The 16,006-nt window shown below is 34.1% G+C and overlaps 1 protein-coding gene across 1 annotated transcript; it reads right to left on the bottom strand.

Annotated features, from left to right (window-relative positions):
- Positions 1-1,228: 1,228 nt before the first annotated feature.
- On the bottom strand, positions 1,229-15,517 carry LOC146164166 (protein KRI1 homolog). Its single transcript, XM_083382059.1, has 14 exons — positions 15,382-15,517; positions 14,330-14,520; positions 13,686-13,774; positions 13,152-13,299; positions 12,648-12,784; positions 12,067-12,181; positions 10,269-10,418; positions 9,545-9,661; positions 8,155-8,263; positions 4,756-4,823; positions 4,020-4,149; positions 3,629-3,759; positions 2,578-2,744; positions 1,229-2,023 (listed from the first exon to the last, which is right to left on the bottom strand). Exons 1-14 carry the CDS (start codon positions 15,455-15,457, stop codon positions 1,705-1,707), a joined length of 1,947 nt encoding a protein of 648 aa, XP_083238185.1. The 5' UTR covers positions 15,458-15,517; the 3' UTR covers positions 1,229-1,704.
- Between the last annotated feature and the right edge of the window lie 489 nt (positions 15,518-16,006).

The raw sequence follows: 16,006 nt of genomic DNA on the forward strand, positions 1-16,006 counted from the left end.
GTTTCCGGATTAACTTTTGTGGTGAATGTGAACCTCAACAAAGTATTGTTGACTGAAAAAAGCATTTACAGAGGTAATGGTCTACTTTGTAGTTCATTGTACGTCACAATGCTGCAAGTGTTTTGCCCAACTGTTTAAAAGTATGGCTACAACTCGTTTAAGTCTCTTTTAAGACAGTGGTTTTCAAAGTATGGGTCGCGACCCAAACATCGGTCGCGCAGGGTCAAAAAAGGGGTCGCTCTATGGCAATTCAATCATGCGCAAACGAACTTTTTTCATTTTATTTTTTCAAATATTTTCAATTCAATTATAACTGAATTATTTCACCATAAGCTTTTCAGGTGGCTTTAAATCTGTAACCTGGATTATTACATCATAAGTGATTTTATGAACATTTTGATGGCAGCCAGCTACGGTATAGCCATAGCCAAATCCCGTAGCTGCTAAGATTGGTGCAAGATTTTAGTCACCAAACATGCCACGCTGATATTATAAAGGAAAAAAATCAGTTTCACCAATCACACTAAAATAAATCAATCATTTGTTTGTAATCAATCATTGTTTCATAGAACTGTGTACTACATCTGGTTGTCTGTGTCATTTTCTATTTCATGCATAGTACAGTTTATTATGTTTGAGGCTTGGGTCGTGAGATGCTCATAAAACTCAGATTTGGGTCGCGCTTAAAAAAGTTTGAGAACCACTGCTTTAAGACCATGTGAAAGCTAAGAAGAGTTTTAGTTGCATACTGTTGCGTAATTAAATTTTGCCTTGATTTTGATTTTCGAAGGTCCACCGGTCCGCAAAATATGTTTTGAAATTTCACCGGTACGTATGCTAAAAAATCACGGTGGGAATTGGCGCAAACCAAAATTTGTTTACACTTCTTAAACACAATTATATTGCGCCACGTTTTAAGTGTCGTCACAGCCTTTACTAAACGCACTGCATATAGAAGTGTACCCAGCACGACTATTAGTCGAGGCGAATGCTGGGTTTTGTTTAGGGGACTATAAAAAATTCAGATATGGCGTTACAATTCAAGTAAACTTGGGAAGCGCGCTATCCTCGAAACGAATTGAAGCACATCGTTTGACACATATTATGACTCAACAGCTGAATAGCTGAACCAAATCACGCGCAGAAAAGCTAACTTTGCAAAATTTATATTTTGTAGAGAGAAGTTCAACACATAGCGTTAGGCTATCGGACACAAAAATGGTGAAAACATTACAAAGTGCCTTTCGGACGATAAATTTTGGCCTAAAAGCTGATAAATTTTGAACATATCTTGACAAACCGAAATAGAAATTAAAAAAAAATTGTTCGTGTTTTTACATTTAGCTAGTTTAAAGTTAATAAAAATATAGTTCGGGATGCCACGCATGATGCTAGAAGTTTAGATTGCGTTTTGTAATAAGACACATGAAAATAATATATTTTTGTTTTGTTTTATTACCGAACTTAAAAAAAAGTGTCGGAAGTTTTAAAGACTAGTCTAGACCAAAATTAATTTACTTTTATTTATATATTAAAACGATTATTTCCCAAATGGTTTTATTTATTTCACGTCAGTAAATGTCAGGACAAATTATTTTACGGACAAATCAAACGTGTCCTAGCAAATTCAATTAATACTAAATCCATAGCACTTTTTGTAAACTAAAAACTGAAAACATGAAGGCGAAACGTTTCGGGTGTCCATCAGCTTTCCTTCGACTTCGACGAAACAGATCCGTATTTTAATTTCTTCAATAGTTTTTTTGGTTTTAAACCGTAAGCCTTTAACCGATTGTTTTCAATTGTTGCTACTTTGTGAAAGGCATCGTTCGTCTTGCCACGCCGCTTTGTTCCAACCCGAGATTTTGTTTGTTCAGTTGAAAATATGTTTTGGGTTTCGCCATTGAGAGCGCGAATCTTAGCTTCTTTATCGCGCTTCCTTCGTCGTTGCTTTGAATTGAGCTGGCTCTTTTTAATTGGATTGGACTGAACCACGGCCGGGGGTGATTTAAAATCACTTGCACTACAAAGCATAATTGTTATTATAATATTGGATAATAAAATGCGATAAGTAAAGTAGATTGTCGTTTTCGGTAACTGAGACAGGAAAATGCCAGATGTAATCGGGGAACGAGAACACGAATCGGTCCTCCTAATTTTCGGGCAACGATTTATGCAGAAAGCGCTATCAAGATTATGCAAAATAGGTCAGGGGAAAAAAGTACTATAGTTATGAGATAAATCTCCCGAAGCGTCGGCAGGTATTTCAATATCACATTACCACATAATCTTGCATAATGGTAAAACAGCCGGTTTTGACTTACGGCGTGCTCTTAAAATGCCAACCGCTAACATGCAAACAACGTGCACTTGGGAGTTCGTGTTGGCTTTTTTAAACCACTATAATTGTTTACGAGGAAAGGCATTAGAGTCGATTGGTTTAATTTCTTTCCAGTTTATGTTTGTCAACCTAAGCATTTTTGAATATGTGGCAAATACGGATTCGGGTTTTCTGGCATGTCGTGTCAAAATATTGATAATAAAAAACACTTAAATAATTGTTTATAGTAAGTGCACCTCATCGTGGGTTTCAAAACAGGCTTCTGGAAATGTCGCTTCTTTTTAGCACGCGCTTTTCGCGCAAACTGTCGCGTCAAATCCTCTTCTTCGCGTGGCGTTCTATGCTGCACGACACGCTTTAGCGAGCACCACGAATTCAGGGTGCGATTGTCGGCCGACAAAATCTGAAAAGAAGTACTGTGAGAAAGACGTGAGGTGCGCGGCGATCGCACGACTGCACTAACTTGCCCCGCGGCAAACGGTGACCTGGCATGTTTAAGTTCTCTTTTTTTCTCGCGGATTCAGCTTTTCTACATAGTTCGTTCTCCGGAAAAAACACGAAAACCGATTGGCAAACTATTCGCCGCACAAGCGCAACTTTAACACAAAACTGTGTATCTTCCACGTAATGCTTGACCTGACTGGGGATAATCGGGTCAGGAGAATATCTGATATTTTGAGACGTTTTAGTAAAATTCTTCTTAATTATCCTGTCTTACGAATAGCTAAAAAGCTGACGAATCAGAACCTTTTATGTACTATCCACCTCATAGTTGAAATTTTCAAGTTTACTAGTCGAAGAATACAAATGCACATCAGTATCGACATAAATTCCAAAATTCACGACCACAAGTATGTGTGGGTTGGAAATTGATAACATGTCGCAACAGGATACCAAAACCTTATTTAAGCCATGAGTAATAGAAAAGGAAATATTTTATTTTAGGCTAAAACCAAGTTACCGGTACAATCAGTTATGGTGAGCAAAGCATTTTAACTAAACTGCATTACCACAATAATTTATTTTTTAATTAAATATTAACAATACATGGTTCGACTAGATTTAGACTGAAAATGCGCCTCATTAAAAAACGTGTTACTTTCGTTATAAAAAATATAAAAAGCAAACCGAAGCAAACTGTCGTTAATAAAAACCGGTTAGGTGAAGTCACTCCATTTGCAGAGAGAGTTGCTGTTATGCTGGGCAACGCCCTTTCGTTGCACGCGATACGTGAGTCGTAATAAGTCTAACCAGTCATCAAGTTTAAATTTATGAAAATGAGCAAACCTCGTCGGTCGTAAGGCCGAAATCCTGCTGCGGCACTTTTCTGTACTTAAACCTGCAGGGCAAGTCGCCTATCAGATCCTCAAAATCTAGAGCGTAATACTCCTCAAGATAGCGCTCGAAGCTTCCGGAGCCTGAAAAACATTGGGTTTGTTCGTTCTTGAGATATGCCGGTTTGAGTAAACAGAAACAAAGACTTATTTACGAAAAATAACACTTTTATTAGATTAAAAATATAACTATAGGTAACGTCTAAAAAATGCTAATTAAACTTAATACTTAATACTTTGTATTGACTACTTTACCTTAAAACAAATGAGTATTGCAAAAGTTTCAAAAAAACTGCTGTAAATAAATAACGCAATTGTAAAAAGAACAGTGTTAATTGGCATACCTGGATCGTAAACAGGCTTTTTCTTTGCCACAGCTTCATAAAAAAACGACTTCTTTTTGCTTCGTTTAGTGGGAAGCGGATTTTTCCGCTTTTGGGGGCGTTGTGCCGTAGGATCAAATTCGCAATCCATCTGGTTATCATTTGAAACTACTTTTGTTACAAAAAATCAAAAAAGTACACAAAGTCAACACATATACCGCAAAATGCTGTCTTTAGTTAATACTTTTTATAAATTTAGTTTCGTAAAAGGCAATCTTAAATTTTCGTGATAACCATTTCATTTCCGTGAAAAACAATGCAACGTAATTGACAAAAGCGTTTGCATATAGGCTTCAAAAGTGTTTAAAAATCCTTTATTGACCAAACTAGAAATGAATTGGCTCCGTCACGCCAACTATCGAGTTCTTTAGAAAAATGTATATTATAATAAAAAAGGTTCGACCATATGCGAATTTTTATCAATGATATTTCTGGAAACTTTACTGATAATGTTGTAAAACGAATGCTGAAAAGTTTTGTATTTTTAGTTTTTATAGAACTTGCTACAAAACCTGCATCATGTATTGCGTTTAACAAATAATTTTAAAGGCAGTTGCCTGTACTGATCACACAACCTGAAGAACTTGTAACAATAATGGCAAATTCTGGTTTAATATTTATACAGAGAATGACAAATATTTATTCTTGCTTTAAAGTATGAATCCTATTGATCGCATTCCCAAAAAGTCCAACCTACGTTAAAATGAGGCTGTTCGCTCTCAGGTAAATCGCTTCTCTCATATGAGGTTTGGTCGTCATGATCACCTAAAAAAAATGTTTAATGTCAAAGATTATGGGGTCAATTATCTTCAAAGCAATACTTAAAGCACGGGGTTTTAATCTCTAGGGGCGGGCGTGAAGGGTTATGAAGGGGAGAAGACTTAATATAAAGTTTTTTTTTAAACGAATATTTATTTTTTACTATATTTGTCCTGACTGACACGCAATATTTTATTCCAATCGCCTAATCTAGTCTTTTCAGTGATATTTATCTTGTTTTGCTGTTTATTATATTTAGCTACAGTGACCTGAATGTGACAGGATACCGTGTTGTCAGATAGCACCGCGTCAACTATGTACATGTAAACAAAATATAGCGCTCTGCGCGAAATTGTTCACATTTTAGAACGTTTTGGCCGTTTGAAAGAAGTAATTGAGTGCGTACGCGCCGTGCGCACGAGGTATAAGATTATTCTAAATATAGAATCGCAATGTCGTTATACCGCGCAATCGGTCATTCTGCAACTCGCCTGGATACAATTCGTAATTGAGATATGATAAACAACCTTGTTTCAAATAATTGGGTCAAGGGGGAGCGGCCCCAAAACTTTTAAGAATTCCATATTTAAAGGATTTGAAATCGTTATGAAATTAAGGTGTCTCTAATAGATTTCCACATGCTTTATTTTGACATAAACTTAAAACAAGTCCAAATCCAACGCAAAAAACAATGAAATGTAGTAATAACAAGGTGTCGATGTGAAATAGCGTTAATCAAAATACCTTGAAAAGCAATTCGTAATGTGTTAACGTAGGGGTGTGCAACCTTTTATACAGCCGGGCCAAATATGTGAATTCGGATTAGACCACGGGCCACTTGCATATATCTCGTCGACTACCCGTTTTAGTGACTATACCACGAAAAGAAAACCATTTCGTTTTTAGTTTATTGAGATTCAACGGAAAAGCTTTAAAATCACTTTAATGAGAGCTTTGAATGGCTTGCTTTCCCAACCACAAACCATCCTATCCAGGTTCACTTGAATTTAAGTGCTGGCAACCCGAGGTCTATTTTCCAGGTGTACTTTAGTCGGTTCTGAGCGATGAGGGGATTTCATGAACCTCAGTTTAGAAAAAAACTATTCACACACGTACGTTGAATCGAACAATGCAATCTTTGAAGTAACAAATTTTTCTCAGCTGTGCTGTGGAAACTTATTTAGAATTTGTTTCTTTTTTTACAACTCACATGAACATTGAAATTGATTGAAAAACAATTACATTTCAAATGAGTTAACAGTGTTTCCCAACCTTTTTGACACTAGTGCCCCCTTGGGCTAAATATTATTTCATATCGCCCCCCTCATCTTGCTTTACAGTAAAGTATCATATTAATCGTTGTCTAACATCATATTGTCTGCACTTTTGTTTCGATAAGCTGTCCGTAATATTTTAGGTTGTCTAACATACATTCACTATAGGAATTTATGGATACATTAATTCACCTGGTTATGTCATTACGAGGAAATATTCAACTTTCTGCACCAATACTATCAGGGGTCGGCAACCTTTTCTTGTCACGGGCACCAATCAAACTCAGAAAGGTCTCTGTGGGCCGCACAAAATGTTAACTAAGAATTGTGTTATTGGAATGTTAGAACAACTGTGAATCAGGCGGACCGAAAATTTTTTGTGCCGTACTAAGTTAAAATCGTCAAAAAGTATTTAAAATGGACTCGTGTCAAGTTGTCAAAGAGGTGGCGGGCCGTAAGTTGGCGACCCCTGCCTTTAATATACAAACATTTTGCCGCGTAAAAAACTGTGAAACGCAACAACAACCAACAACTTTACATAAGAAAGTCAATTATTACGTAACAATGGTCGGATGGTCGGAAAACTACTACAAGTTCGCAGTACAAAAGTTGCCATTTAAGGTTAAAAGTTACCTACAGTCCTGTTTGTTACTATTTTTATGTGAACTTTTTATAGAATTTAGCCTACAAGTACTTTTATGTAACGCCCCCTTATGTGCATTCAGCGCCCCCCAAATTAGAAACAGACCCAAAACGCCCCCTTGTAACTCGCCAACGCCCACAAGGGGGCGGTACCGCCCACGTTGGGAACCTCTGAGTTAAAACGACCAAGCTGCCATTCTTTATTATGCTTTATATTGCTATATGGACCACAATAATCAAATCTTTTCAAGAACAAAAAAATTTGCAGCGCTCAGGGCAATCCATACATTCAACTTTCACACAACTCGTACACTTTCCGCAACAGCATCCAAAACCCATTTTTGTAGTTGTATCTTGTTAACAGGCCACATTACTTTTGGATTTTTTTTTTCGTTTTTTGCTTCCGTCAACCAAGGAATTTTGCTATAAAGTTTGACTCAAAATTATAAACAAACTATAGTAATTAACTGTTAACAGCTACTGCAGCGATAATTCCATGGTTGTTTTAAAACAATGGAACTACAAACGAATATCGTTAAAAGCGATTTTATTCATGGAGGAATTATAATTTGCCTTACGGTTAAAATGAGTGTTGGCGGTAATTTTAGGTAAATCACTTTTATTTTAATGACCCAAAAATTTGCATGCTATATAAGGTGACCTAGAGTTAGGAATTGTAAGGAAGTTTCAATATTTTGACAGTTATATAAAACAGTTGCCTAAATGTTTCGTGATGCGGGCCAAAAATCAAAGCACTCCGCGGGCCACATATTTTGGTTCCGCGGGCCGCAGGTTGCACGCCCCTGTGTTAACGTATACACTTCCGGCTTCTCATGACCAAAAACCTTTAGCGTTATGTGACTTAAAATAAACTACGCAATTTTCTGGCATATTGTGAAATTAACAGTCTTTTAACTTGGGCCTATATGCGCACCGATTTCGGTTTGTTAGCTGCATAAAACAGTGAACCGGTTAACTTATGTAGTGTTGTTTTTCTGGCCGCTAAACTTAAAATTACAATACAGAAAAGTCATTACATTTCATAAGGTGGTCAGTTTACATTTTTTTGCAATTAAAGCGAAAACTTTGATCGATCGCTTATTCAGAAGTCTAATCCAGAAAGAATATGGACTAGTGCAGTGGTTCTTAGACGTCCGACCGACAAATATTTGCCGTTTAGGCAAAAAGTTGGCTCAATTCGTGCAGTTGGCAAACTATATTTTGGTGCCATATTTTACGTCGTTTATAGCAAAAAAATCAAGCTTACAAAACCTAGCAGGTGCTTAAAACACTGTAGGCTAACTATAATTTGGACTAAAATGTCCGAATTTTAACACTAACTAAACGAAATACCGGGCGTTACCAACGTAGAACAAAAAACCTAAGCCAGAACAAAAAACCTAATCCGACTGTTTGTTTACCACAGCGGTATTGATCCCAATCTGGTTCCGGCCAGTGTTCATCGTCTAAGTCAGAAAACTCAGGCTTTTCCACTTCTTCCCCGTCGTAAAATTCCTCATCGAAAAGTTCCTTCATAAGGATGTAGGTTCAGGTTCAATTGATTAGTATTATATATTAGGATTGTGGGTTTTTGAACAAGTATATGATCAGTGTTTATTTTCTTAAAATTAAACAACAGAAAAATGTTTGCAAAAAATTGGTATATAACAAAAAAAATAAAATAAGGCCGATGACCACATTATGTAACTAATGGCCAAATCGCCAAGTTGTTATTTTCTAACTCCGGTGCGACATCTGGCGAGCCAAAAACGCTGATAATATTGTAGCAATAATGGGTCCTTTTTGTAGCCACAGTTTGACTAGTCGCAGAACATTGTGACATATTTAAATCGACATAAAAGATGTGCCGAAACAATAAACTATTTTGGAAAACACACCCTGTGGTGGCAACTAATCGAAAAACATTGTTTTTTTCTTTTCAAATTTTTTTTCGTTTTATCGCTGCTTTTATAAATTACAGATTTTTTTTCAACACAAGGTCTGGATTACATAATTTTTTCAATTACAAAACTGTGACAGTTGATGATAACATGGGAGTTACCGTGACATGGTCAGAGAATTTAGTGTTAAAATTTGCTTTAGGAAAAAGACAAAATCTGCTTATATGTTCGGTATGAAATATATCGCCAATACATTTACAATATCGAAAACAGTATGTAACCAATAAAATTAGTTCAACTTTTTGTTCTGTTTAGTAAATAGCTTCGTATTCGTAATGGCAAAACCTACACAAGCCTATAGTTTTTTTTGTTCATAAACACCAATTGAGCATACGGCTACGCCTACTGTTAAAACGTGTACTTGTTTGAAGTAGGAGGTATTGGAAATAATTGGCAAACACGCAATTTTTTATAAGGCCAAAGTGCTGTTTGTTAGACTATTTGCTATTTGCTATAATGACATTATTTCTTTTGAAGGTTCAAGCCGAATTTGGTAAAATCTAAATCTAAAATGTACGTTTATGAATGCACAAAATGGCGAAAAGAAATGTAAATTCACGACTAAAATGCGAGTAAATTATCCGCACAGTTAAGTACCACCATAACTTTTATCAATGAATTGTACGTCATCTTAGCTAAAAGAAACGTTTCTCTATTCTGAATAGCCTTGGCACGCTGCAAGCGAGTGTTTTTCGTGTTTTAAATTCGTACGGGATTTCGCGTTTCAAAATATGGCAGCCCTACACTAGTTCTACAAGTTCTACGTTCTAAAGTCTGTCACAGAGCGTAAAGTGCTTAAAGCCTAGTGCTGTACCCACTTGCCTTAAAGTGAAGTAGTGTGCCCACTTACCTTCATCCTCTGATCATACTCATCAGGAGCGAATTCATGATCCAAGTCAGTAGTCGAAAATTTAATATCAGCATTGCCAGTGGCCTCTCGCAACTTGCCAATCTTTTCAAGTATTTCCTATAATATAAGCATTCTATTGACATCCAAAGCATTTGTACACACAGCTATACATGTATGCGATCATAAGTGGGACACTACTGTATAAATATTCGGTGGGGGAGTGTTAGCGAAGGTGTACGTTTATTAGAATGTAGTCGGCAACGGGACTTAACTTTATTCTCGACTGGATAATTCAATTAGTCTGTGTAGCTCAGAAGATATGACTATAGTTTTGGTATGGCCAGCATATTGTAGGTTCAAAACTCATTGTATGCTATTATTTTTCATACGTGCTTTAATTGCTAAATTGGAAACTTTCGATAGACCACCTAATTTGGCTTATAGTCCCATGAAGGCTTTGGAAGTCCCATTTAGATGTAGAATAAAAAAATAACTTTTGTTTTAACTAAAAATTGAAAAGCCAACTGTAAATCGGACATAGGCGCTTTGTGTAGGTTATGTTTTTGGAAGATGGCAAACAAGACACTTGTGTCGCAGTTTTTATTTAATTCGTAGAAAAACAAAAAGAATTACAAATAAAATAAAATTAACCTTTGCTTTATTGAAGGGGTAACTAACCGCAACAACTTAATACAGATTAAAAAAATTGGGGCTATTAAAATACTTCTCGCTTGAGTTGTTTAAGTCGCTTAAGTTCCTCCATTTTTTTTCTTTTCTCGTCGTCTTTACGTTCCTTGCGGTCCATGCGTTTCTTCTTGGTTTTATTATCTTGCTGACGAACAGAATCGCCAACAGTTCGTGGGAAACTTTTAACCTTAACCACAAAGAAACAACCAAAATTAAAATTGAAAACAAAGTGTTTGTAATGTAATTATAGGTGTACTCCAGTTAACATTTTTTATCAACCACAATATTCTAAACATAAACCTGTTTTGTTTGTTGATTAAACCTTTTCGATAACTATGCCTAATTGTACCAATAAACTGTTTCATATCTCTAAATCAGGGTTTCTGAGTCAATAGGTCGCTATTAAAATTTGGGTGCCCGTATAATTAGGTTGGGTAGTTCATTGCAGTAGTACATCTTTCATTAAGATTGGTTCTGAGTACGATTTTTTTTTAATTTAGAAGTTGTGAAAACATTGTGAATAGGGCCCGCAAAAGTCAATAAAAGTTAAAATTTTTTAAGGACCTTATCTGTCCACGAATCAAAAAATAAAGTTGTTTTCAGCACCTAGGGGACTGTTTCTAAGAAGTTTATATAGGTTAAAATAAAGTTAAAATTTACAATAAAGTCAAAATTTGTCAAATAATGGCTTTTGACTAAATTTTTGTGTTTCTTCAGAGTATTTTTGTAAAAATTGTCGTGGAACCATTGTAAATCAGAAACTGCGACACAATTAAACCATACCAACTCATAAAAGCAGGAATATGTCACGATGCCCACTTTTATTCATAATTACGCAATTAAATAATTCTTATAAAACACTTCCTCTTCATAAAAGTGGTCTTTTCGAAGATCAACAGTTTGGATCTGAGGAACTATTGACATTCTACAAAAATGCCTAAGCAAGCTAAATCTAACGCCAAAATATATGACACACTTTTTAAATCCATAAAACATCTAGACTTTTCCTCAAAATATTACGTTTGGGTCTAAAATTGGCAAAATATTATGTTTGGGGAACTGGCATCAATTTAAGGATGAACTGTAGCCTCTACAAATAAGCAATTTTTTTAGGTTAAAATAAAAATGGCTCTAATTATGAAGGTATAGCTCACATTAATCACATTTGAACTTATTTATACAATCTTATTTGTGTTTTGCTCACTTAAAGCTTACAAAAAGTCTAGTAAAGAGAATCTGGTCACTTTGCTGTTATATCTAAACATTTTTTTAATTTGCTAAGCAAGCCAGAAACACAAGAAAACACAAATTTAGCTTTGTTGCACAGCAATCAAAACAAAAATTGGATTGTTTTATTGATATAAACACTTATAATTTGTTTTAAATTCCTGGGGAACCTGTCTTCTTATTTATTTTAAAATAACAAAAAAAATTGAAAAAAATTAAATGTTGCATTAGATTTTCTCAATTTAAAATTTATTATTACAGGGTTGCCACACAATTTTATAAAACAAACTTCAAATACCCAAAGTTTGATCACTTGATGTTTTAGAGACCATTCAAAAATAAAACAGTATTAATACCATGCTCGTCACAATAACAAATAGTTTAAAAATTTGTTTTAATGCAGCACAGATGACTTAAGCTGCACATAAAATAATTTCGAAGATAATTTAAAGACTTTTGGTTTTTCAAAGACTTCAATATGCAAATCAATTAAAATATATTCAAAGATTTAAAGACTTTGTAGCAACCCTGTATCAATCGACCATTGCAAAAATCTTATATGAAAAGAATATCCAACAATTAGCTAATATTTTGAGTAAATAACTCACAAAATCGGTATCGGGTTCTTCAAAACGAAAGTTGTACATTCTTTCAAATGTTTCTTGTTTCTTGATAAACAAATCTCCATCGCTTTCACTTTGGGATGACTCTTCTTCATTTGAACTATTGAGTTAAAAAAAATTATAGAGCAATGCAAGACAATAATGTAACTACGCTGATTTACAAGTAAATCAGTTAGTGAAAACCAGTATTGCAAACATGAACATGGTTCTTATATATACTAAAAACAATAGCCAATGTTACATATATTTCTGTTAGATGATTTACACCAGGAGTTCTCAACCTTTTATGACTTGTGGCCTCTAGTATGCTCTTAACAATTCGTGGGCTATCCCGTTAGCTTATTGTCAGAAAAATACGTAACGGACTGTTACAAGAAGAGCCTAATGATAATAACCCAATAATTTTATGTAGTACTGGAGAATATTTAAATCATGATACGCTTGTGGCTATCAGAAAACCTATCCATGAGCCAAAAAAACTTTTTGTCTACGTATAATGTACATTTTTTCAACCTTAAAGTTGTATAAGTTGTGATGGATGGTACTCCATTATACTTAAAACTTACTTGTAACCTCCAGCATCTTCTAAGTATTTATGTTGCAATATATAGTCACGAAGAAACTTCTCATCCTTATCCAGGTTAGGGTTTTGCCAATAGGTGTCAAGTTTGTCAATAGAAGACTTTTCTTCTGTATTGCTAACCTGTAAGTAACAGTTTGTTGTTGTTTTTGTTTGTTTTTTACATGCAGTCTGTCGACCACCACCATTATATTTAAAATGTTGTCTTTATTACTGGAAAAGTTGCCACTGCATCAAAAGTGCACATTAATAAATAAAGATATAAAACATGGTATTTCAGTAGTTAAGTAAATTGAAACTTCTTAATTTGACCTCGGGTAGCAGCACACACTTGAAACTTATCATATCTTAGTTTTGACACATAAGATACAAAAGTAGTTTTGGATAAGTTGAAAGTTTACTTACTATACATGTGATCTTAGTAAAAATTGAGGTAGTCAGACAAATTTATCTATTTTAACATGATATTCTCAATAAATTGACTAATCACCATTGACTTTGGTTTAAAAAGATCATCATCGCTGTATTCACAATCGTTTTTCACAACATCTATCAAGGACTTTTTTATTTCATTTAACTCGTGGCTATAACTTTTTACAGCATCTTCATTGTCAACTTGCTCTTCGTTTTTATAGACGCTACACATAAAACTCAATGTAATATTTTCCTTTAAAAGTTCAAAAATAACATTATACAATATACAAAATAACATTTATTGTATGTTACACAAATATAACATACATAGGTATTTTTTCTTGGTATATTCTTTAGAATATAGAAAACTTTTTTAAAGTTCATACTGTTTAATAAATTTCTCAGACAATCAGAATATTTTACAAAATATTTAAATATCACTTTTATCACCAGCCAAAACTCATCCAAAGCATTGCTTATAGCTAAGAAAGCAAATACAGTATAATATTTTTCTATGTAATTTTTTTAATTAATTTTATTATCACAATACACCCTTTAATTATTATCACAATACACAATGTTTAGCAAACTTTAATTCATATACTCATACCCTCCGTGATTAAGAACAACATTTCTTTCATAATCTTTTAGGGTCAAACTCTTCTTGGATTTTATTTCACCTGTTTCACTTGTCTCATCCTGTAAACCAATAATTGTTAAAACACAGAAAAGAAACAGCTATAGAAGGATTTTGCCAAGGGATTCAAAATTGCACTCAATGAGTTGGAAAAATGAGTGCCATGGTACTCTTAGTGTCGTTTTGTTCTGTTTAATTTGATAGGTTCTTGTAATTTTGATTTATTCATCCAAGCCACACAAAAGATAAAAAACTTTGTAAAGAAAAAATAAAAACTTTTTAAAAAAATATACTTTTCAAACCAAAATATAGATAGCTTTTAAAACATGTAAACTAAAGAATGCTCGCCATTTTTTTAAAAATAATTTAAAACACAACAGAATAAATGCTATGGCCACAAGAATAAAAAAAAGGAAGAAAAATTGTTTTTTTCAGTAACACTTTTTAAATTTATAATTTAAGCTTGGTATAGTGCTATAAACACACCAATTAGAAGTATAAATAATAGATTTTTAAGAGAAATAATATGTTTAATAAAATTGATGCACGCATACACTCAATGGAAGAACTCGGTGCAAGACTTCAAGTTTGCGTAGCTTTGTTTTATTTTTGCTTACATTGGAGGAAGAGCTATCCTCAAAAAACTTTTGGTCCTTATCATATATTCTTGGGTCCCTTTTTTTGAGACATGCAATTGTTTTAAAGAAATTCAATTCAAGCTTTGCGTTGATTGCCTCAGCTTGATCATCTTCAGATTCAGAGGAGGTACTACTAGATTCATCCTTCTGACATCCATATCTTGCCTTTACTACAAACAAATAAATAAGTACTTTTACAAATAAGTACTTTTGATAAATTGACAAATAACACAGGTTTTGCCAAAAATACATTTCAGATGTTTGCAAAAAGAAGACTTTTTTGTTTGTTTTCAAGCTAATTTCAAAAATAACCTCCAACATTTTAATTTTTTAAATTATTTTGTTTAAACTTGCGTTTAGTTTTAAACAACCGATGTTCGCTAAACAAATTTTATATATACCATATGACATGGGCGTCTGCTAAGGGAGTCAAATACAAAAATACTTTCAATATTATTTTGTGTAAAAAAAACAAAAAAAAAATTTAAAACGTCATAGTGACATAATTTTATGTATAATTTTTTTGTCGGGATCCCGGGATTCCTGGGAAGTTTCATTTTTCAAACCCGTTTCCAGGGATTGAAAAAATCCAGGAAAAAGAGGAACCCTAATCTAGATACATAATGTACTGTTAACAACGGCACCACTGTGGAAAGTATGGCAAGTGCACCAGCAATTTTTTTGCACCCGCGTGATCTCGTTAAAATGGCCGCTGGTCTAGAATCCTACCACATTTTCTACTGAGGGTTTATTTTGCTAACAATACCTGGGTTAGGGTGAGAGTTAGCGTTTGGGTTTGGGTGGGTCAAGTATTGTTTGTATATTAATTCTGACATACTTATGCCGTTCCTTGTAATTTAAACCTTGACGACTTTTTTCGTTACTGTTAAAATAAATGTGGTAGGGTTCTAGACCAGCGCCTCCAAGTGTGCCATACTACTTAGACTGGCAGCTGCATAATATGTAGAATAACCCTATATAGGTTTAAGTCTTTCTTAAAATAGTGTTAGGAACTTTCCTGCTAAACTTACGTTTTTGATATTCTTCAGCTTTTCTATATTTATGATACTTTTTTGCAAACTCGTGGTTAATAGTGAAATCCTCCATAACTAAGGGTTTGACCAAAGGGAAGCATGTAGCTCGAAATTTCACTGTTTAATATCTCTGGAAGTAAACAAAAAAACGAACTGATTTTTTTACACATTACTCAAGGCAACCTAACTAAGCCAGAAATCAAACATTTATCAAAAAAAATATTAAAATATTCAAGGCTTTGGACTTAGGAAGTAATAATTATCTTTCTTTCTAAAAGCACGAGAGCGGTTCTTTCCCTAACAAAACTAACAAACGTGTGTTCGTAAAAAATAAATTAAGGGATAAACATCTGTGGTTGTTTAAATAACAATACTACCGAATTTTTCTGTTGCTAATTTTTAATTTTTAATATTATGACAAAAATACATTGTTAGTTTTGTTGAGAAAGAAATTGTTTTCTTTCTCGTTATGAACTACCGAAGTTTTGGAATCCCTGAACGGGTACTGAACAATATAAAAGTGTTGATGGTTTATATTATATAACAACGGATCACAAACCTAGCGTGCGGCACACACCAAAAAATTATCGCACTGTTTCCACTAAACAATTCTAACATTAGA

This window comes from Ascidiella aspersa, chromosome 2, assembly GCF_963924565.1.
Source record: "Ascidiella aspersa chromosome 2, kaAscAspe10.2, whole genome shotgun sequence".
NCBI lineage: Eukaryota > Metazoa > Chordata > Ascidiacea > Phlebobranchia > Ascidiidae > Ascidiella > Ascidiella aspersa.